This window comes from Ursus maritimus, unplaced genomic scaffold, assembly GCF_017311325.1.
Source record: "Ursus maritimus isolate PB19 unplaced genomic scaffold, ASM1731132v1 scaffold_3, whole genome shotgun sequence".
Lineage (NCBI taxonomy): Eukaryota > Metazoa > Chordata > Mammalia > Carnivora > Ursidae > Ursus > Ursus maritimus.
In genome coordinates this window covers 31815263-31839342 of record NW_024425563.1, presented here as the reverse complement: position 1 = coordinate 31839342, position 24080 = coordinate 31815263, and the positions used below count along the sequence as shown (strand labels likewise).

Sequence of the window (24080 nt, the reverse complement as noted above, 5' to 3'; positions counted from 1 at the left end):
AATGTTCTTTATATGTTTTTTTATATAGTACCGTTAGATTCTTTGAGTATGAAAGAACACTTAGAGATTTTTATGCTGTGTTAATTTTCAAATTATTTTACTCACAGTTTCTTGTTTTTTCTATTAGATTCTTCGGTAAAGTTAGTTTTGGGAGAATTATAAAATTACAGTCATTTCTAGTATTACGATTGTGACAGCATTAACACAAGATTGTCTCTCCACAGGATTTAGGAGAATAGGATACCAAATTGAAATAGAACTGAGTGCAGATCTCTTAAATATTGAAGGAACTAAACATATCAAAGTGGTTAAAAAATTTTTGTTTTCTCAGTTATGGTATAGAATATTTATCTCTTAGACAAAAGCTTCAACCTTGAGAAAGCCTGAATAGGACTAGTAGTGTATGTTTTAACCCGAAGTGTATGTTTTGTCTTTGTAACAACCTGCATCTGTAATAAACTGAATTTTTGTACTGTTGAGACATTTTTTTGGACAAATAATCTTCTTCTAATTTTAATTTATTTATTTTTAAGTTTTTATTTTAATCAACTGGTACTCATCACAAGTGCACTCCTTAATCCCCATCACCTATTTCACCCATCTCCACACCCACCTCCCCTCTGGTAACCATCAGTTTGTTCTCTGTAGTTAAGGATCTGTTTCTTGGTTTGCTTCTCTCCTTTTTTATTTTCTCTTTGCTTATTTGGTTTGTTTCTTAAATTCCGCAAATGAGTGAAATCATATGGTATTTGTCTTCCTCTGTCTTACTTCACTTACCAGTGTACTCTCTAGCTCCATCTATGTCATTGCAAATGGCAAGATTTCATTCTTTTTTTATGGGTGAAATATTTATTCCGCTGTATATATGTGTACTGCATCTTCTTTATCCATTCATCAATCGGTGGAAACTTGGCTGCTTCCATATCTTGGTCATTATCTATAATGCTTCCATAAACATATGTGTGCATGTATCCCTTTGAATCAGTGTGTATTCTTTGGGTAAATACCCAGTAGTGCAATTGTTGGAACGTAGGGTAGTTCTGTTTTTAACTTTTTCAGGAACCTCCATACTGTTTCCCACAGTGGCTGCTGCACAAGTTTGCATTCTACCCAACAGTGCACGAGGGTTCCTTTTTCTCCACATCCTCGCCAACACCTGTTGTTTCTTGTGTTGTTGATTTTAGCCATTTTGACAAGTGTGAGGTGATATCTTATTGTGGTTTTGATTTACATTTCCCTGATGATAAGTAATGATGAGCATTTTTTCATGTGTCGGCTACTTGAATGTCTGTTCATGTCTTCTCCCCATTTTTAAATTGGATTATTTGTTTTGGGGGTGTTGAGTTTTATAAGTTCTTTAAATATTTTGGATGCAGTGTTGAAACTTTTAACTAATTTTCATAAATATTAATATCTTTTCCAGTAATTAGTTTCATAGGAATTAGTCCCTTGTCCATTGCAATAAATGAAATTATTTATGACAACTAACTAAACAAATTATCTGCCAGTAGGCTGATATTAGTCTCTTTACAAGAAACAAAATTTATTATTTAAAACATTTAACTGTAATCTTAGCTCTTCTGTGAGGTTCCATGAATAGTTCCTGTTGAATGATGGAGAGAAATGGCAAAGTATTTAATACAGTAAAATTTGAATTCTATTAATTTAACATGTTCTTACCACAAATAATGATTTTTAGAACAATTATTGCAGCTGTTGTACCCAGGAAAGCAAAGCAAAGGAAAATGAAATTGTATTTTGCTGTTGGTTGTGGTGGCATTAGAGGTGGGTATGGGAAGAATAGGTAGAGATGTTGGAAAAAAAATCAAGGTGTATTATTTTATTCTAGGTGGCTGTTTCTTTGGTTGTGTTGTGGCTGCTTAATAAGTGAGTATTCCATGTCCTATTGCAAACTATATTTTATTTCTATTGATTATGTGGGTCTTATTAAATATTGTAGTGTCCATGGTGCTTCATTTCCCCATGGTATTATAGAAATGGAAAATTAAATTCTTTTGTTTAAAATTGTGAGCATGTGCAGTTTCTGCAGCTGTTTGCCAGTTCCTAAAGGATTTAGCTGTGTTTAGTTTCCATAAAATATAATAAAAATATTGAAAAGAACATTTTACATTTAGTATTTTCTCGGACTGCTTAGTAACAGTAAATTTTATCTGTTTCACTGGTGAAAAATGTACTCTACTTCATTGCGATAGTAAGCCCTCGAGATCAAAGGCATAACTCATGCTAATGAAATATGTTGTGTTTCTTCAGACTCAAGTGCAGGTTTGTCTCCATGTATGGGAAATTCAGTGGGAAAGTTTGGTTGCCAAATAACAATTTCTTTTTGCTTTGCAGAACAGCTTCTCAAGAGAAAGGGAATAGTACTCAGAGCATAAATAGCAGTTATGCAGTGATCTTCACCAATACCAGCACATATTATGTTTTTTATATTTATGTGGGAGTAGCTGACACGTTGCTTGCTCTGGGATTCTTCAGAGGTTTACCACTGGTGCATACTCTAATCACAGTGTCGAAAATTTTACACCGCAAAATGTTACGTGCTGTTCTTCAAGCACCTATGTCAACCCTCAACACGTTGAAAGCAGGTATTTGACTAGGTATACAAAATGATACCGCTGATCCACAATCAAAAAGTCCTATGATTTTGTTGGTTTTCTAGAAGGAGCGTTGGGTTTTGATGGAGGCATCTGCCCTGTTGAACTTCCTTATGACTGGCATGCACATTTCTTAGATGCTGCTCCTCGTGTTTCTGTTGGGGATGGGAGTGTAGCAACAGGAACAGGCCCGCTGGGTTAGTTGTCCTTCTCGATTCAGATATTTGGCCTAGCCCCTTCTCGGGTATCTTGTTGCCAATATATAGTATTATTTAAAAGAGAAGAAGATTTGAAGTGACCAAGGGAAATATAAAATTCTTTTACTGATGAAGTCTTCTGATGCAGTAGAATAATCTAGTTTCATGTAACTGCTCAAAGATGATCAAATAAATTTGTTCTAAAGTTTTGCTTTTTGTTTTTGTTTTTGTTTTGGTGGAGGTGGAGGAATAAATCCAAAATACATTTTTAAAGTATTTTTGACACTACTATAGAGGTTGGTAAAAGGGCAAATACTTGCCCTTTAAGATAAATAAGGTCTGAGGAGCTAATGTATAACATGGTAACTGTAATTGAAAACACTATATTATATAATTGAAATTTACTAAGAGAATAAAACTTAAATGTTCCCACCAAAAAAAAAAAAAGGTAAATATGAGAAATTAGGGGGAACTTATTTTGGGTGGCATTAAATATTAAACTAAGAATTCTGGACTTTACCATGTGGTTAATGGGGGGGTTGAATGATAAGATTCAGTATCACTTTGTTTGTACCGTATTATGTTTTATCTAATATTTTCTTTAACTTCCCGTAGACAATGAATTCCTCAAGGGCAAGGAGCACGGCTTATTCACCTGTTATCTCAGTGCCTAGCATTATGCCTGGCACATAGTAAACACTCCCTATATAACTTTTTTTCATTGAAGGAAAACATGATCAGATTTATAAACATGAGTCTGGAATTCAGAAGACAGGCTGAGGCTTAGATTGCCAGTAAAGAGGGTGGAAAGAGAGAACATGGCAAAGAAGGTCCATATCACATGCAGCCAAAAATTAAGAGTAGCCATGGGTTCTGCTTAGGTATGTCAGAAAGGTGTAGAAGTCAGAGGAGAGGGAGAGCATATATTATGGAATACAGATGCAAGGGAATGACGATAGCATGTCCAGTAAACTATCATTAAATTCAAGCTTGCAAGTGTGAGATGTTGTAGTAGGGTGAATCTTACATCAATCTGCATTTTATGAAGGTTTAAATGTAGGAGACCATAACTCAGCACAGTTGCTTAGAATCTTTGTACAATACTAAAATTTTCAAGTCCTTATTTCTCTTATTACATGCTAATTCTTATTTGAGATCTGAATGCTTCTGCTATCATCCAAATTGATCAAATATTGATATGTCTCTTCAAGATTACTGTTTTTTGAGGAATTTATCTTCCTTTATATTATAGGTGGGATTCTTAATAGATTCACCAAAGATATAGCAATTTTGGATGATCTTCTGCCCCTTACCATATTTGACTTCATCCAGGTTTGTAAAAATAAGAATTATTAAGTGTCTTTACATTTGTCATACGTTTAGTAATTAGAAAAAGAGGTAGATTAAGTTTTGCTTATTTTTCTTTTGAGAGTGGAAGTCCTATCTATTGTGTGAATTTTAACAATATCAAAAGTCTTCAAAACGGAAATAAAATTAGTAAATTCAGTGATAAGTCAGAACCGTTTACCTGACCCAAACCTAAGGCAATTCCGCATTTAGATATAATAGCCGTGTGGTTGGGAATGGTTTGAAAGTTGGAATAGACCATCTTTCCCCAAATCACTGTCCACAAAGTATGACGTTTTTGACATTGGCATTACTGTTTGATGGAAGTCACCTGCCTCCAAAGGGCCCATATTAAAAATGAAGAGCTATTCTTTGTTGGGCTACAGTTTCAACCAATCTTATCCAGGAACACATTGGCCCCAATTAGTGAGCCAGCATCCTCACTTTAAGGACCATAATATAGGGACAGAAGTACAGATCCATTTTCAAGCAGATGAGAGGGGAAAGAGCCCTAGAGAGGACTGTCCCTGGGTGACAGATCTGAAGAGCCACCAGGGAAGCCTGGCTCTGAGCATGTATCCCTGGGGTGTGGTGATTGACTGGAGGTGAGAAGGAGATGAAGGTGACCTAGGGGATGCACACTAGGACTCCATGAGTGGCAGGACTTAAGAGTGTTGTGAGTTAGTGACCTTGGCTATTGGACTGGGTTTGAAAACAGTTTCCTGTGTGGCTTAGGTCAAGCAAATGCCACAGTCCCCGTGATCTCCTTGGAGAGACAGCTGGAACATTGCGGCCCATCTTTGGATGAGTCATTCTCTTCTCCCCCCCCCCCCATAATAATACTTTATTGGAGAGGACCTGTAAAACAAAATAAGGGCTACCACATTTGTGTGTGTACACAACTGACAATGGCAGGTGCAGAAAAACCAGATTGTCAGTTTGCCTCATCTGAAATGATTGGCACAATTAAATGCGTTAACTGTTCCGTGTGAACTTTAGCATTTTGGATTTCCTTCAGTTGCTCTGTTTAGAGATATAACTTAGCAATTGCTGCTGGAATTTTTTAACCGATGCTTTGAGGTCATGCATTTGAAGGAGCATGTTCCGTGTCTTTCTTTAATTGTAGTTCATTAGTTCCTCGTTCTAGGAGTGTAACTGACTGGTCCCAAATATAATATTATTAAATACAAACTGGTACAAACTGGTGCAAACTGGAACATGGACATCTTGACATGATTGCAAAAAGATTCACAAATGTTGGCCTTTGATAATTTTTTTTTTTTTACTTTCGTAGTTTACTATTTTCTGAATCAGCGTGAAGCTTGCTTCAGAAATCCTGTAGGAGAAATATTTTTTAAGTCTCTATTTTATAAATTAACACCTTTTAGACACATGCAATGACTCTGAAATCCTTTCTGTTATAGCAACGGGAATAGTTTCTGCTCAACTTCTAATGTTGCGGTTCATTAGGGTGGTTTCACAAGTCATTAGGCAGGGCTCTTTTATTTATTTCATTTCCCTATTTTATTTATGAGAGGGCCTCACATTAAGGAAGCATAATATATGACAATTAAATAGCAGTAAAAAATCTGATTAGTTTTGATTTTATTTAAAAATCAGTCATTCCTCACAGGAGTTAAGAAACTTCTCTGGATTGTGAGCTTCTCTGGTTAATTATGTTTTCATTAAAGAAATTTATTCGAGTCACAGAATTACAGGAACAGATCTTTGCACAGAATAAAGCATACCTGTAAACTTCCTTTAAAAATTAATTTCTATTCTTTTTCCTAACACTTAATAACATTTTAGCAAATTTGCTTTCTGGATTGGAACATGGTATAATGGAAATGGAAGATCTGAATTATATTTCTAACCCTAAAATAAGGTAGATAAATGTGATGATGGTTACTTTCAGTACTCAAGTTCCGTGCCTGGGATTGGCGTGCTGGAAATGGCCCATATATGACACATTTGCTCAGGCCATCCTTAGGTACTAAGGTCAGAAGCTAATAATTTAGCACTGTGTACAAAACTAAAGGCACTGGTTTAATATAGTTGATATTCTCATAGCACATAGAAACCTTAAATCCTGTCCTGGTTTTTAATTCAGAGTGGATAAGAAGTCATTTTAGGCCAGATATATTTTTGAGACAGAGAAAAACCATGTCTTAGCATCCTACCTATCTCCATGTTTGGGTGAACAATCTTTTTTTAAACAGAAGCCGATGTATTTTAAAATATCCAGATCTTCTCTTTTCAGCCTCACAACCCTTAGGTCTTTTTGATTTCTTCTTCTTATCCTAATATATGATTCCACACTGAGTCCTACTACTTCGATTTCTTCTGTGTCTTGCACATCTTTCCCCTCCCCATTCATTCTCTTAATCCCATTAATCCTTTACTTAATTCATTTATGAATTAAATTCCAAACCTGGTATTCATGTCCTTGTTTTCAAATAGATATTTATTTATTTAGCTATCTATTCATTCATTAACTTACTGCAGATTTTAGAGTGATCCTTCATTCTTCTCATCTGCTCTAGTTTCCCAGGCAGTGCTAGGTACCCTTCAGTGACAGGAATGCTTTTGAGCTGCTTTCAGTGGGTGAAAATGTGCTGCCTCTTTCCTGGGACCATGAATGGATGGTGCCTTGCAGGCTTTACAGTCTGTTGATTTTTTTTTTTTCCCTGAAGAAATTTAGGATTTGGGTAAGGATGATTGGGAATTAGAAATCTGTGCTCAGGGGCTCCTGGGTGGCTCACGTTAAGCGTCTGCCTTCGGCTCAGGGCGTGATCCTGGAGTCCTGGGATCGAGCCCTTCATCAGGCTCCTCTGCTGGGAGCCTGCTTCTTCCTCTCCCACTCCCCCTGCTGTGTTCCCTCTCTCACTGGCTGTCTCTCTCTCTCTGTCAAATAAATAAATAAAATCTTAAAAAAAAAAAAAAAGAGAAATCTGTGCTCATATTTTCATCTTGTCTTGAATTCCTTCTACTTATTTTGTTGTCCTCTCATGAATGCACCTGAAATGACCTTGTTCTTATCCACTGTGAATTAAAAACTAGAACAGAATTTAAGGTTTTTATGTGTAATGAGAATATCAAATATATTAAACCAGTGCCTTTCGTGTGGCCCTCAGTGCCTAAGGATGGTTTTTTATGGAGCAAATAGAATTATTTTTCTTAATGCTTAGACTTCTTTTTCACTTATTTCTCAGTTTGAGCTATGTTCTGGATGATTCTAATTGCTGGAAATTTATCTTGTGTTTCATAATTTCCGGTCGTACCCACCTTTCTCATTCTTTTCTAACCCAGTGTGATATCTTGGGTAGTCTGACTACCCAATTCTACCTATTCTATTGTGACATAGTTGCAGTTTACAACTGTCAACAGCAAATAAAAGACCCCGATCCTAATGGAGTAATGTTTCCATGATGCCAGTGCAATAGCATTGTCTTTCAGACATACTGGTATTTAATGTGATGGTCCATTTTAATTAAATCATATTCCCTAGTTAATCATGCTTGGAACTTATTTTTTCTCTCCCCCTGCCCCCAAAGATCCTATTTCTAGGAAATAAATGTCTTTGGTTAAAAAACCGTGGTTTGCCATTGATGAAGTCTTGTGGGGTAGTAAGTAGGCCTTTGGGGCTTTCTCATTGTATTGGTGGCATTCATAGGGCAAGAACAGAATAGGGAAGACTGTCCTTAGATTATTGAGTCATCATCTGTACTTGGTCCAGTGTCTGGCACAGTAAAGATTTATCGGAGTATTTGTTGATGAGCAAGGGGCTGGTATGGCAGAATTGATTGGAGACATAGAGCCATTTTCCCTAGAAAGGTGTCATTAAGAGATCATCTGAAGTTTTATTTTTTTTTTTTATTTTTTTTTTTTAAGATTTTATTTATTTATTTGACAGAGACAGAGACAGCCAGCGAGAGAGGGAACACAAGCAGGGGGAGTGGGAGAGGAAGAAGCAGGCTCATAGCGGAGGAGCCTGATGTGGGGCTCGAACCCAGAACGCTGGGATCACGCCCTGAGCCGAAGGCAGACGCTTAACCGCTGCGCTACCCAGGCGCCCCCATCTGAAGTTTTAGATGAAAATAACAACCCACTTGAAGAAGATTTATGCAGCTCTTAGCTACACCCCTATCCCCACTGCCATCTACCAAAATGTTGTACATTTCCCTGTATCAGCTGGAAAAATGCATGTATCACCTGTGGAAACCGATAGAGAACTGGCTTACTGATTATCATATGGATGTTCTAATAAGTTTATTTTTTAACCCTTGTTGTGACATTACTTTATTTATACTTTATTCAAATGGGTTACTGTAGAGCCAATGTTAGCAGACTTTTTTTTCTTTTTAAAGCGTATGGATTTAGTGTCATGTGGAAATACGAGAATACAAGCTTGATTCCGAAGAATACCAATATGGTTAGCTTGTTTCTGAGACTGCCAAGGGCTCCAGTGTTTTGGTGGATAATGTGAAGAGATATCTCTAACTGATGGGCTTGACTGAAGCACAAAGTTCATTTTGACAACATATAAAATGGAAATAAATCAGCCGTATCCTCAAAATCTTTTTTTTGAGCCTTTAGATCATCTCCAGTTATTTTGAGGAGTGAGAATAGAAGAGTTGGGGAGGGGAGTAAAATGTATAAAATAGAATTTTTAAAAATCTTAAACATGAATCACCTGTGTTTGGAAAAATTAAGTAGCTTGCCTAAATGACCAAGCCCTCACTTAAATCAGATCTTTCTGCCTCAGAAAGCTCCACGATGAATGCTGATTTTCAGAAAGTGTCTAAACAAAATCAGTCCTAAAACTTCACATTGATGCCAAAATTATTTCAAAATTAAAAAACATTATTTTAAAAGAAGGCCAGGCTAGAAAAAAAATCATATTCACCCATGATTATTTATCATACTGCATTTTAAGGCATATGGGAAATGAGACTATCCTGAGATCCAAGAACACCATGCTTTCAAAACTTCAGAATGTTATTCAAAGCAACATGACCAGTTTTTTGAACTTTGATAGAGCTTACGAAAAACGTTGCTTTCACGTGGCTGCCTTCCTACTAGGAAGATAGCTGTCCCTTGTGAAGAATGAGCAGAATGTGAAGAGCCTCTTCAGAAAGAGCTCTGACATACCTTGTGCGCTTTGCAACATGAAAGCATTTACTCACCCAAGCATTTTCTTTGATCCGGCAGTTGTTACTAATTGTGATTGGAGCTGTGGTAGTAGTCTCGGCTTTGCAACCCTACATCTTCCTAGCAACAGTGCCCGTGATAGCAGCTTTCATTACACTGAGGGCCTACTTCCTCCACACCTCACAGCAACTCAAACAGCTGGAATCTGAAGGTAGGAGGCTGCATGTACACCGCTCGCCGTGGAAAACAACTACAATGGCTATTTGTGATTCTTGATCTTGCACCTACTTTTCCCTTTTTTCCCCTGCTTTTAAACTCTTGCCTTATGTAACAATGGCTTTTAAGAACATGTATGCAAAAGGGCACAGTAAATTACAAGGTGCACGTAGATTGTGTTTGTTCATGACCATGGGAATTCATTTTGGTTTTAAAACAAGCGTACGGTCTTGTGAGGGTTGGAGTATAGGATATTCGTATATAATATACATAATTATATAAATTAAAATTTAAAATGATAGTGCTACTATTACTGAAGGTTTGTCTGGGTTCCCAAACAATACTGGATAAAATTTTTCAGATACCCTTCCTTTTCTCCTGGGGGCTGCCTTTTTGTGTGCCCCCGAGCACTGCTTGAGCTGTTTGGGAAGCACATTTTTCAGTAACAGCTTTGTTGCCGGTGCATTTTCAGGGTTAGATATCCAGTGTGTTTCTGTTGAAGGTTATTATCTAAATGAAGTCACATAAACTTAAATAAATTGTCTTAAAAGGAAAACATTTTCTCTCAGCAGTCATTAATTTAGGATTAGCTGGGGAAAAAAGCGCCCAGTGGTAGCTAAGAAGTATGAATAAAACATGGCATTGATTTTATAATAAGTTCCCATCCATGGTGGCCAAGTAACAAAGGAGTCTAATTCATTAAAAAATAATAATAAAAACAAATGGCATCTATTCAAAATATGGCACCAGTATGCAAAAACTCTAATCAATGACATTTGGTGAATGATTACTCTTTCTTAAGCTAATCTTTTTCAGGTACCTGGTAGTAAGAATTTGCATTATGTCGTTATATCATTTGCATTGTTTTCTGTGGGAATATTTCACAGGCAGGAGTCCAATTTTCACTCATCTTGTTACAAGCTTAAAAGGACTATGGACACTTCGGGCCTTTGGACGTCAGCCTTACTTTGAAACTTTGTTTCACAAGGCTCTGAACTTACATACCGCCAACTGGTTCTTGTACCTCTCCACACTGCGCTGGTTCCAAATGAGAATGGAAATTATTTTTGTCATATTCTTCATTGCTGTTACCTTCATTTCCATTTTAACAACAGGTAATATAAACTTGTTAACTATCTAACTGGCCATTTATTTAAAACTTTGTCAACCCCAAAATGTTACATTCTTATTGGTTGACCATTTTAGTATTCTTTAAATAGATTTTGGGGGGAGTTTTTTAATCTAAAAATTCATTTATTGTGGAACAAATGATTTCTTTGAATTCGAGCTGTATTGTCCCATCTTTACAGTTTGAAAAACAGACAGAGTGAGTGTCAGATAACAAATCTGTGACTGATAGAATAAAATCATCTTTTGACTCTCATATTGGGAAAGAATCCTGGTGTCAAAAATCATAGGCACACAAAATCCCCCTCCCCCTCCCTGGTAAATTTGTTTCTTTTTACCACCAGTTGTGCAATTCATTATCCTACTGTGACTTTTCCACGATGAAAAACTACCATAGAAGTGAAATAATTTAGACAGAAGTACCATATTCTTAAGCTAGAAGTGTCCTGAATTTTAAGGTCTTGGGGTGAAAAACCCAAAACCTTTCACCATAAGTACAATGAAAATCTATATGGACAAATGAGTTCTTCTAATTTAAGAAGCTGAATTACTGAGCTAGAAGTGTTGAAATAGCTTATACATGTGACAGTGGACACGTATTCCAAGCACCTGCCAAACTGGAGAGATCGTTTGGTTTTTAGGAATAGAAGAATCCCGCTCCAACAGAAAGAAGCACAGGCCGGAGTCACAGGAGGGCCCTGTGGAGCCCGGAGTAGGAGGCTTGCTGGGCCTTCAGAGGAAATGGAAGAGGCATGTGGGAGTGAGACTCGGCTCTGCTCGTCTCAGCTCTTGAGGCCAGATGCGTCCCGTGTGCTTCCCTCTGTGGCTGCTTCCTGCATTTCTCTCTCTCTCTCTGTCTCCCCACCCCCCCAAGACTGGTTTTCCGGGTGAACCAGAGCTGTGCCACATTGACTGTCTCTGGCCCCTTGAGTTAACAGCAGCATTCTTCCGTCTAGTTACAGGGTCCTGCAGAGAACAGAGAACAGGCTCTCCTTGGCTGCTGTGAGGGCAGCACGTTCCCCACATACATCCTGCTCTCAGCTCGCATGGTGGGAAATGACTCCATGCGATGAATATAAGTGAGCGGGCAAATGAACTAAATCCTTAGCGGTACAGTCAAGTTTCTTCTTAGGTTCAGAATCTTAAAATTTGTCCTTTCAGTTATTTGAAACAGGATTGAAGAGGGCTGAATGAACAAAGATGTGTTAACAGTGTATCTTGTGCTATAAAATAGTGGTTAAGGATCTGATTGAGTCCTGACATACTAGGGGTGGTAGTCAAAGCGTGGACAGATCACTTTAGGTCAGGACCTATCAGTCACATCGGATTCTCAGCCAGAGGGAATGTTAGCCACACGACGAATACCAGCCCTGCCTCTCCTGGTCTTCAGCTATGGTAACTTGCACATATTAATTAGCTTTTCTAAGGCCCTCATTTTCCCCATATTGTAAATACACATCATAATAGTACCTATCCTTTTGTGGTGAGTATTAAATGTGATAATTTGTGCAAAACACTTAGTATAGTGCTGGTCCCTAGTAAATACCCATAAATCTTATTTATTATTGTTATTATTGAAATTTTATCTTACTCTCATCTTAACCTTCAGAATGAGTAATATACTGGGGACCTGATAAATCTTTCCTATTTAGAATAAACGATTTAGTTTTTAAAGCACATGCCTACTGTTGATGGTTTGTCTCCTGTCAGAGGAAATGTGGAAGAAAAATTTCAATCAGTAATAATAAGACAGATTATTTCTCCCAATTTTAGAACCCAGAGACAATCTCACCCTGCATTACAGTTGCCAGGACTGACTCTCAACGGAGACTTGATAAAATTTTAAGTTTTAAGAACTTTCCTGTTAGAAAATTTTTATGGCCATAAATTAGTGATCGCCTCCAGCCCTAAAAACTATTTATTCTACTTAAATACTTAAGTGTTGTTCATCCTGGGCGAACTAGTAATTTTTTTAAACATAAAAAGCAGTTTTCTCCCTTTCTCAATGGCAGATGCATGAGTTTTGACTTCCTCATGAAACCCTAAGTCCACTTTCTCTCCCAAAGCATCTGATTAGCAGAGAAAGTCCTCCCCACAAAGGCAGGAGACATATCTAAACATCTAATGGATGCTGCTCAAACACACCTTTCTCCTGTTTTTGACTTCTCTGTGGAGGAGCTCATCCAGACGTAGAAGTTTTTTTTGCATTGCCCATCGTAGTCTTTGAAGGTATTATTACTGACAGAGGAGGAGTAGAAGAGATGACCGTGGTATTTACCCAACACCAGCAGCCCCTTCAGTATCTGAAGCATTTTTTTTTTTTTAAATAAGGGCAACTCTTTCCTAATAGTCACTCTTCAATTTAAAACGTTGGTTGAATACTTAACTGTATGCAAGATATTATTACTAGTGGTAGATACTGTGGAGAACTGAGATGAAAGATGGTTAAAATTAGCACAAAATTAGAATATAATTTTAATATGATGTATGCCCTAGGAGACGCGTAAAGTGGTTCACAGAAGAGAGAAATAACGTAAAGCCTGTTTATATCTTTTTTCCCACCTGTAGGCGAAGGAGAAGGAACAATTGGTATTATTCTAACATTAGCCATGAATATCATGGGTACATTGCAATGGGCTGTAAACTCCAGCATAGATGTGGATAGCTTGGTAAGTAATTATTATTTTTAATAATATTTTTAATAATAATATTTTTATGTTAAGAGTATAGGTAATGACATAAGGGACAACTGCATACCCAGCCCCCAGCTTAAGGAATAAAACATCACAGATAAATCGAAGGCTACTGTGAATCTCACATTAGACCCATATCTCTTTCCTCCTCCACATAGACAACCACAGTCAAGATCTAGCACTGTAGTGAAAAATCCAAGGATTTTTCTAGGACAGATACACAGGAGTGGCATTACTGGGTCATAGAAGACTTTACCCGCATTCAGCTACCAGGTGGTGCTCAGTTGTTCTCAAATATCTTGTATCAGTTATACTCCCATCAAGAGATCATAAGAATTCTTATTGGTCCATAGCTTCAGAAACACTTGAGGTTGTCAGATCTTTTAATTTTGGCAATCGGATGGATGTGAAGTGGTTACTAAGGAGATAGGGCTGCTTAATACATATTTACTGGCTTTATGAGCTTCCTCTTCTGTTAATTGCTTGTTTCTGTCAATTGCCCATTTTTCTAGTAGGCTGAAGTTTTTCTTATTGATTCATGAGAGTTCATGAATTCTGGGTTAAGTGTCAATTCTGTGTACTTTAAACATGGTCCCCCAGTCAGTGGCTTAGCTTATAGTGTCTTTTGATGAAAAGAAGCTTTTAAGTTTAATGAAGTTACTTTCATTAATCTTTCCCTTTATGTTGTGGTATCTTGTTTAAGAAACCCTTCCTTAACTTGGGTTTTCTAATTTATCAGCATTACATTTTTCATAGTATTTTTTTTTAATTTTTAAAATTTTCAGTCTTTAGTGATATCTCCTTTCTCATTCCTAGAGTGTTTCTTTTTGCTTTCTCCCTCTCTCTCTCTCTCTCTTTTTTTGGATCAATATCCCCACACTTTTATATACTTTATTAGTGTGTATGGAGATCATGTTTTGGTTTTGTTGTTTCTCTTGTCTTGGTTCTCCGGAATGCAGGGCCTGGAGTAGTGTAGAACTGAGTGAATACTGTGTCAGGGGCACAAATCCCATGGCAGCAAGAGTGAGAGATAAAAGGAAGAAAGACAGATTTCCCACTTTATTTAAAGAAATACATGATTTTCAAGAATAGCTTCTTCATCAACTTTGATTAGTCTGCCTGGAATAGTCATCCATTACTGCGTTTACAGAGGGGCTAGAGAGCCAAGTTGAGAATGACTGTATTTATAACACTATCGTTATACTTTTTGCCTAAGTTCCTTCTCCATTCTCCTAATAGGTCGCATGTTCCCAGAATGCACATGTTCATTCAGCTGTGAAAAGTTTATAACCAATTCCTATCAGAACAAATATCATCATGGGACGCCTGGATGGCTCAGTCGGTTAGGTGGCAGGCTCTTGATTTTGACTCGGGTCATGACCTCAGGGTCAAGAGATTGAGCTTCCCTCAGGGTGGAGTCTGCTTGTCACTCTCCCTGCTCTTCCTACTGTTTGCATGCTCTCTCTTTCTCTCTCTCTCAAGTAAATAAATAAAAATCTTTCTAAAAAAAGAACAAATATCATCATAAAATAATATCTCTAGGGAAAAAACAAAACTTTTCATGCCTTCTTTCTGCCCATGTGTCCTAATATTTTATTTAAGCAAAGCATTTTAATAATTCATTGAAATGTAATTTAACCCTAACATGATTTATATTAGGGTTTCTCTCTTTTCTCTGAACATTATTTTTTGGGGGGATTGGCCAACTTTTTCAGTGGCTCCATTAATCTCCTCACTTAAGTCTTAATGCTTTGGGTGTTGGGTCTCATAAATGTACTTAGAAATGTTTCTGTTGGAAAATAGCAGGAGAGGAGTAAATCAGTATTGTGCTTGCATTTAATTAATTTTTTGTTCAAACTTTCTACAACTTTGACTTTACAATTAGAATCCTCTTGTATTTCACTTCTTTATTTAAAAATATCTCTTTACCTTGTATATGCACAGTTCCTTTGCTGCATTAATTTTCTTGGTTTATGAAACAACCTCTATACACTGGATGTTGAAACCTTTGTCTGATACATTTCTATTCTGCATGTCTAATCTCCATTAAAGTTTAGTGTGAAAAAAAATAGTTTCTTTAAGGTATGTTGACTTCTCTAAGTTTTTCACATGGGCATCCTGAGTTTGTAACCCAGTGCTTTGACACTGTGTCTTTGATCTTCTGGCATAAAAGAGTACTTGCAAAGAACTATTATGTTATAATACAGCCTATGAAAAGTATCAGTATTTGCATTTGATCTCATTTTAAAAAGTCATGTTCTTTTGTTTGAATATCAAAGTGCTCACATTAGTTTTCACTTCCCTGTGAAATAGCACAAGTGGTCTTTCCTGGGCCCTTGTGGGTATTCGTAGTTAATTGTGTTGCAGGTAGGAGGGGAGATAGCTGTGCCCTCAAATTTCACATCTATATAATGTTAACATTGAAGGTCCTTGTGACCTCTGAAGGAAAAATTCACTGTGTTCTCATGTTACATTATTTAACTTAATTGAATGTCTTAACTGAATTTAGATCTGAGTTTAAATGCAGTAAAGAGGGTGCTTTGTTTGATATACACTTCCAGTTTTCCAGTGCAGAGCTACTCAGAAAAAAAAAAAACTATCTTTAGACTTAGAGTATTTCATTTACCTCTCTGGCCTAGTTTAGACACAGACACAGAATCAAACATAAGCAGAACTATGAAGTTATAAAAACGGCAATATGACTTTTCTTTTACTGCTCATCAGTTGCTTACACCCAGGTGCCTGGCTTTTATGAGCTTTCACCCAGTAACGGTAATATTTGGATGATAACACTTTCTCATTGTTACTTCATGTCACTTTGTATCTGTAACTGACTGCACATCTCCGTTATCAGCACTCAAAGCTGACCAAAACCCCTTTGATTACATTTTCCTAATAAATTCTTTATTATATTCCTGAAGATAGTTCTTTCCCACCTTCTTATCTTTTCTCAGGAGCTCCAGTCATTCCACCCCCTGTGCTCTCAGCCAATGACCTTGCTACATACTTCCTAGAAAAAACCAGATGCAACCAGCAAGAATTTCCTTGTTTCTCTCCACCAACTGCACCAGCCAGCCTATTTCACCTCTACTCATAGGCCCTACCTTCCCTCTGTGTCTTTGTTCCTATTTAAAGACCAGTAATATGCAATTAACTGCTCTTTGTGGGACCTTTGTCCCCATCATAAAACTACCTTCCCTTGATGTCTAACTTGCACCTCTTTTCTTTGATCTATTTATAGCACAACTTCTTGAAAGAGTGTCTGTCTCCATTTCCTCCTTCCCATTCTTGCCACAGCCTACTCACTTCGTTTGCCTCAGCCCCATGACTCATGACCAACATCTTACCAGAGCCAACGTCCTTGTCTCCCTTACCCTCTCAGCAGTACGTACACCAGGGACAAATCCTTCTTGGTGATACTTCCTTCTCTCATTACCATGTTGCTCCTCCCGCCTGTCTCTGCTACCTCTCTGGTTCCTCCTTAGTTCTCTTTGCTGGCCCCTCCTCTTCTTACAGATCTGAGCATTAGCTATATTCCAGCTCTCTTCTATCTGTCTTCCCTGTAGGTGCTACCATCTAAGTCCATGCTATAGAAATCATCTCTCAATCACTCATTCATATCTCTAGTTTAGACCATTCCTCTGCTCTCTGAAGATACCATACCAACTTGACTCCTCTCTCTGCTTAGAAAGCACAGTGCTAAGAGTATCTTTTAGGAAACTTGACATTTTGGGGCATAAGTTCTTGTCTAGAATCTCCTCAAAATACCACCTGGGGTATCAAGAGACCATTAAAAGGGAACACAGCTTCTATTCTACCTACTCATTTGTCTGGCTATATATAGTAGTTTGGAAAAAAATTCATCTGAACATTGTTACTTTATGAATGATATAGTTTAACAGGTTGTGAATTACCCTAGAAATTTAAAAAATAGTAAAATTACCAGAGAGTCAAATTTAATAATTCCCACAGGAAACCCCCATTTTAGGGAATTTCCAATTATTTCAGTTGATACCATGATGTTTTAAATACTGTTATTTCGAATTCACTCTTCAGTTTAACACGAATTGTGTATATGTCTATTTATTTCACGTGTGTATTTTATACCATTCTGTAGATGAGCAAAAAATGAAGCGTTAATTCCTTTTAACTCCATACCTCAAGTACTGTATGAATTATAGTTGTTATTGCTAAAGCTATTATTTTAAATTTTTTGTGTTCTTTTTTTAAAAAATATTGTATTTTTACATTGAGAGAGAGAATGAGAGAGAGAGAGAGAGCACAAGCTGGAGGAGATGCAGAGGGAGAGGGAGAGGCAGACTCCCTGCAGAGCTGGGACCCAATGCGGGGCTCAGTGCGGGGCTGGATCCCAGGACTCTGGGATCATGACCTGAGCTGAAGGCAGACACTTAACCGACTGAGCCACCCAGGCACCCCAATTTTTTGTATTAACAAATTTGTGTACTAATTTATTTTTTTTGAATTCACAAGATGCCTGCCATTTTTAGTAATAAGCTTCTTTTTGTCCTATTGTTAGCTACTTAAGCATTATGTATCTTAAATAGGCAATGTTTATACCTATATTTCTGCCTCCATGAATGAATGACAAGTAAATAAGAGTTAGGATGGGTGCAGAAGTGATGTTTCAAACTTAGCAATATCAAGCCATCTGGTGACTGGTATATTAGGCACACTCAAAGTCTGTTCGAATGAGATAGTTGACAATTCATGTATTTTTCAGAATTGTCTACCACTCAGCATAACTAAAAGATCTGAGCATGTGAATAGTATCCTGCTTAATTCTCTAACTACAGCAGCAGATAAGACATGCCTGTTGTACTGTGTGCTCCTAATAAGACGAGGAAGGAAGCCACCAGGATGAGCAGGGAAGACTGTGTATCTGCAGGGCTTAATATTTAGATTCTAGTTAATGAGGCTCCAGAAAGTTCTTGCAAGAGTGATGCAATCTGAGAAGAGTTTTCTGTCAATAGAAACTCCCTCTGTTTCTCCTTTATCTTTTTATTGCCTGTGTTTATTTTGGATTCCAGTAAAGATCAGGTGACGGATGGTACAGTGACAAACAAGAGAACGAAAAAAGGGGAACGTGGCTTCTCTTTGTTGCTCTTGGTGCCCAATTCTCTTGTATTGAATGCAGTTTTCACTCTAAGAATTTGAGGGGAGTATTTAGTTCTCCTATTCCCCCCCATTCAGTAGTCTCTCGATCATATCTTTGTTTTTCTGTTTTGTTGAGGCCTTGTGGCATGTTTTCCATTCATGACATCTGTCCCCAGACTTCTTTTCATCCAAACATTTTCCTTCTATCCTGCAGAGTGGTTTTTCTACTCTGCATTCCACTCTTGCTTTATCAGCAAAATATTGTGTGGCCTTAGGCAAGTCATCACCCCCCCGCCCCTTCAGTCTTCTCTGTAAAAGGAAACAGTTTGGTTAGAAATTTTCTAAGGCCCATGTTAACTCTGTCATTCTCTTCTGAATCCTTTTCATATGAAAAATTTCAAGTCTTGATTGGCATATATGTAGGCATTATTCCAGATGTCCCCAGGAATCAGACCTCTCTGCCACTATCCCTGACTGCTAAACTCCAGTGGTTAAGTCATTTACCACTGCATTTGTAGGAGCAGAACAAAGAACCGAACCAGTATGTTACTAGAGCCAACAGAGAAAGTGCCATTGAGATGTTCTGGAGTCTTGAATTAGTAGGAGAGACTTATGAGAGCCATAAAGGATTGCTGGAGTGTTGGAAAGTTTAGAAAATTTGTTGAGCTTTGTGCCTGTCCTTTTAACTTCCTGGGTTTAGGTTTTTTTCATTTGTACCAAGAATTAAAGGATTAGATCAGATGTTCTCAACCTCAACAGCACATGAGGAAACTTTTCAAAAATTAGATTACTCAGGGTCCTGTAAGATCAATTAAATCAGTTCTCTTGGTCTGGGGCAGGGTGATTAGGCATGATGTCGATATTTTTAAAAGTGTTCCGGGTGATTCTAATGTGTATCTAGACTTGTGAATCACTGGATTAGATGATCTCTAACATTCATTTTAGCTCTGACTTTTTGTGTGTGTGTCATAGTAAGGTGTCAGCAAACATTTTCCACAAAGGGTCAGATAGTTACTATTTTCAGCTTTGTGAGCTATATGGTCTCTCTTTGTGAGGCTTTGTAGGGCAAAGCTAATGCAAACAATTGGATTTGGCCATTGGGCCATAGTTTTTTCTGACCTCTGGTCTATGGAATAGAATTTACTTTGGAATTGATGGACCACCAGCAAATCATTTTTGCCCTATATATTAACTAATATATCTATAATACATATAAAGGATGATGCTTAGTAGCAGTACTTTGGGGAAGCCAAAATACTTCAAAATTAAGATGCTTAGAGAGAATCTTGTTAAAATTGTATAAACTTTGAAAAAATATTTTGATATGATATTTTAGACCCCTCTTCTTGAGATTTTCTTTGGAAAACTTTTAATGGATACCGCATGGACCGAATTTTAATCATCAAGCACTTGCTGATGGCCTGTCATTGCTTTTAAAAAATAATAATACCAGATAGAGTGTAAGTAAGTTCAAGTTTGAGTCGTAGATTGAGTAAGTGATGTGAGATTTTTCAAATTCAAGGGTAAATTTGAGAGTTTTCCCTGCCCGTTGGCACACTTAATACCATGATTATTAATGTTCTTAATTACTGAAAATAAGCACCAACATATTTGATACCTCTGTGTTTCTTAGGATATGCCTTTTGTCATTAACTGTAATAGATTTTCTTTCTCTTACGTTAAGAACACCATTTCTATTACTTCTTGAGTCAGAAAAAGTGACATTGATTTGCCATGTGATTTGCCATAGGTTGGCAATAAACAATTTATGTAGGTAGCAGGCTATAATAATTTACAAAACATTAGAGTGCATAATACACTATAAGTAGCTCATTTATGCTATTAATAATTTATAGCAATACAGTCCTTGACTAACTTTTTAAATGCTCTAGGAGCATAAGTGATAGACACAGAAAGATAGACCAAAGTTTCAGGAACATGTTTTCAGCAGAGACTGTTTTCATGATAACCATTATCTCATAAGTCTATGTGCATGGGCTAAAGATTATGCTAATGACTGTTATGTGGCTCTGGGTGGCAGGTCTGTATTAGTGAGTCCTGAAAAACATTTTGTTTGGACCCAGCAGGAAGGATCTATGATTTAAAATCTTCCTTTATATACTTTATACTTTATATTATATATATTGTATATATGTATATATTATATATACTTTATATACTTTTATATATTTTATATTCATGGTTTGAAAATTTCTGTTGTAAAATGTGTGAAGTTTTTCACCTTGTATCAGTTTTGCAGATGATTCTCTTCACATTTATTTCTTGTAATCTTCTTATAACAACCAGTTATGAAATCTCTGTACAGTGTTGCCTGCCAGATGTCGGGCTTATGCAATATATTTTCTATTATCATGGCTCTTCTGGTATTAAGCATATAGTTTAGATGTTCATGCATAGTTTTGATGCCCTGTTTTCTATACAACCAAAAGGATGAAAGGAAATAGAGCAAATATTTTTGTGGAGGAGGGGAGTCTGGCTTTCTGACTTACTCCAGAAAAGATGTTGAAGCCTTTTCTTCCCTCATTATCAACAGAGAGGGAAAAGGAAAATCAGGAATCACTTTTTTTTTTTTTTTTTTTGTTTGCTGAACACATCACTTATAAAATAAGGTTGTGATAATGCTGTGGAGCTTTCTTTTTGTTAAGACCATCACATTCCCTAAAGACTTTGTTCTCCTAATGCTTAGATTAGAAACTTCAGAAGTTATTATAAAGATAATGAGATTCATTGTTAAAGATTGACTCAGGAGAATTTTTGGAACATAATAAATTTAAATAAGAAAACCAGAAATTAATTAATTAATTTTATTATTATTTTTTAGCAAAACCAGGAATTTAAAGCAGCTGATTCTCAAGTAAAAATCCCACCTCATTTGGCTAAACTTGAATTTTATGGAAGTCTGTACAGATTATGTCAGGTTTTCCTCTTCACATGAAGAATGGGTTGAGCATCTTAGCGCCTGAGTCTCATTTTGCCTTCATCATTTATTTCTCAAAATCTAAGACAAATGCTCTCACCTAAGCTTGTGATGGCTACTTTGAGACTCTCCTGTCAGGGGGCCAGGCAGAGCTGCCCCTTGTTCCTCCTCAGGAAACCCCTTCAGTGCAGAGGAAGAGGCAGCTAGTCTACGGTCTACAGTCACTCTGATAATTGCCAAATCTGAATTTCCATCCAGTGGCATGGTGGTTTTTACGTATCACCTGAAAATGTTAATAGACATTCTAAATTAGAAAAAGGAATAAGTTAAAATAAAAAGCTCAATTGAAAACAACTAGATGAGACTAAAAATAGTTTGGTATGTTGCCACTTCCTTCAAATCCAAATAGCAATGTATATTTTCAGACTGGGAAGCTGAGAGGTACAATGGCAGCCTCGATTGCCTGCTGAGGGACTCAGCGCTGTCATTCACCCTGCCCAGATACTGCTTTCAGCAGATGAGGTAGAACAATGGAGTCAATCATCCTTAACAAAGATTTATTAAGGGACTACTCGGTGCTAAGCCCTAGATGGGTAGGATACAACAAGGAATGCTTTGAGTAAGGTTACTGTAGTAGGCAACTTGGGCTTAACATGAAACCCGTGGTGTATCAGCTTCAGGTCCTCTCTCTTGCATGGACACATTTGGAGGCTCTATACTTAATTATAAATGCATAATTTCGATGCTTTCACATAAGAAGAGACCCTTCAATTATTTAAGCTTTAGGTTCCACCAAACTGGGGTCCTTCCCTGGTCAGCTGTGAATCTTTGGCTATGAAATCAAATGTATAAGAAATATGACTCTACCTTTGCTGTAGTTGAATTTATTTTCTGCTTGAACATGTGTGCTGCTGAGTGCAAGAAGTGATCCCAGCATATTCAGAAATTCTGCTGGAAGCGAATCTAAATTCTGAATGGAGTTTACAGAATGCCAGTATACTGAGGGGAGCATCTGGTCCTAGGTTTCCCCTTGTCTGTGTTGTCTCTGAGACGTTGAGTTGGCTCTTTGACCTAGACGTGGACAGTCTAGGGAGACTGCATCTTTGTTCTTCTGATCCTGATTGTGAGTCATCTTTGATGAGCTCTCTCTCAACTTCTTCCATGCCCAAAGCATGGAAGACCCTGAGGGACCAAAGGATTGGGACTTGGCTTTCCTCTAGCACCACTCTGGAAATACAGGGAAATCTGAAACTATCTGGGTCTAGATATGCCCAGCACCCATGTCCACCCTACTGCTTCCATGCTATGCCACGTACTGGAAGTTTCTCTAAGGCATGCCTCATTCCTGGGCTCCACCTTGTTATTGAGGCATAGGCCTCCTGTGTTCCAAAAATCCCCCAGATGTATTCAAGGATAGAACTAGAGTTTGGTTGCAAGTCAGGACTCCTTTTTAAGGAACTGGTGGCTAAGTCCTCTTGTTACCCCGATTCATGAGTCAGATTTTGGGGTGAGGAGAGGAGCTGTTTCTCAACCATCATAAATCTATGGCTACCATTTTTGCATAAACACCGTGCTTTGAGTCTTTCAAGCTTTGGTCTTTGAAACTTAACAGCCAGTGTTCATATGGCTCAAAATTTTCAAACTATCCATCTCTGGTTCCAAAAGCCAATTTTTGAAACTTGAGAGACCAAAATTGATTTTTTTTGCTCTGGTTCTTTTGTGGCTTCTCCTTTCAAAAGCAGTGGAAGTAGAATGTGCCAATTGGAGAGCCTGTGAGGTACAAGGAATTAGTAATTTATAATATTATCTGGCCACATCATCCCTTCATAATGGCATTTCAGTAGTTGCAAAACTGGCCATAATGCAGGTATCTGCACTAGCCACCTTTTCTCCTCATCAGAAAATTTCCCAACCCGCTGAACTGAATAAGCGTCTGCTCAAATGCTGTGGATGAGTGCCCATTGTTAAGATGAACTTGTTCTTGATCAGGGATATTTGACTATGCTGTGGGTAACTATGTTAGCCTGTCTTGAGATCACTTTAAACAACTAGACTATATGAAAAATGATGAGTTGAAAATTTCATTTTCTAAATTTGATAGGTACATTCCATTTACTACATTTGACCTTAGAAGTTCTAGATTCACCCTCAGTGGTAAGCCTCACTAATGGAGTAATTTGCTATTCTCTTCATAACTCCTTATGCAAAAAAATTATGTACATTTCAGTGCTGCCAAAATAATGGTTTTAAATGTCATTTTCTAATAGCACTACATATAATTTTGAGTAGTTTAGATAGCAGTATATAAGTTTTGCTTGCTGTTTGGAAGTATTAAAATATAAAGGATTTTTTGTATCGTGTCTTTCTTGATGTACTGAAGCACTTAACACGACATGCAGAAATGTCAACAGACTTACTTTATTTCATCAAATTAAGCTTCATTTCTGGATTTCTTTCAATCATTTCAGGAGGGCAATATTATTCTTATGCAGGATAAATACAATAAAATATTTTAAATGTTTTTTTTTTTAGATTTTATTTATTTATTTGACACAGAGAGAGAGAGCACAAGCAGGGGGAGCAGCAGGCAGAGGGGGAGGGAGAAGCAGACACCCCGTTGAGCAGGGAGCCCCATGCGGGGCTGGATCCCAGGACCCTGGGATCATGACCTGAGCCAAAG

The 24080-nt window shown here is 37.4% G+C and overlaps 1 protein-coding gene across 1 annotated transcript in view; it reads left to right on the top strand.

The window, feature by feature from the left end:
• The window catches only part of CFTR (CF transmembrane conductance regulator), a gene marked incomplete at its 5' end in the record, with an annotated part of 136113 nt that overhangs the window by 75988 nt on the left and 36045 nt on the right, over positions 1-24080 (top strand). Inside the window, 6 exons of the mRNA XM_008705799.1 lie at positions 1850-1887; positions 2356-2606; positions 4065-4144; positions 9371-9521; positions 10414-10641; positions 13223-13323. Coding sequence (XP_008704021.1) covers positions 1850-1887; positions 2356-2606; positions 4065-4144; positions 9371-9521; positions 10414-10641; positions 13223-13323 — 849 coding nt within the window. The remainder of the gene's footprint in view (positions 1-1849; positions 1888-2355; positions 2607-4064; positions 4145-9370; positions 9522-10413; positions 10642-13222; positions 13324-24080) is intronic.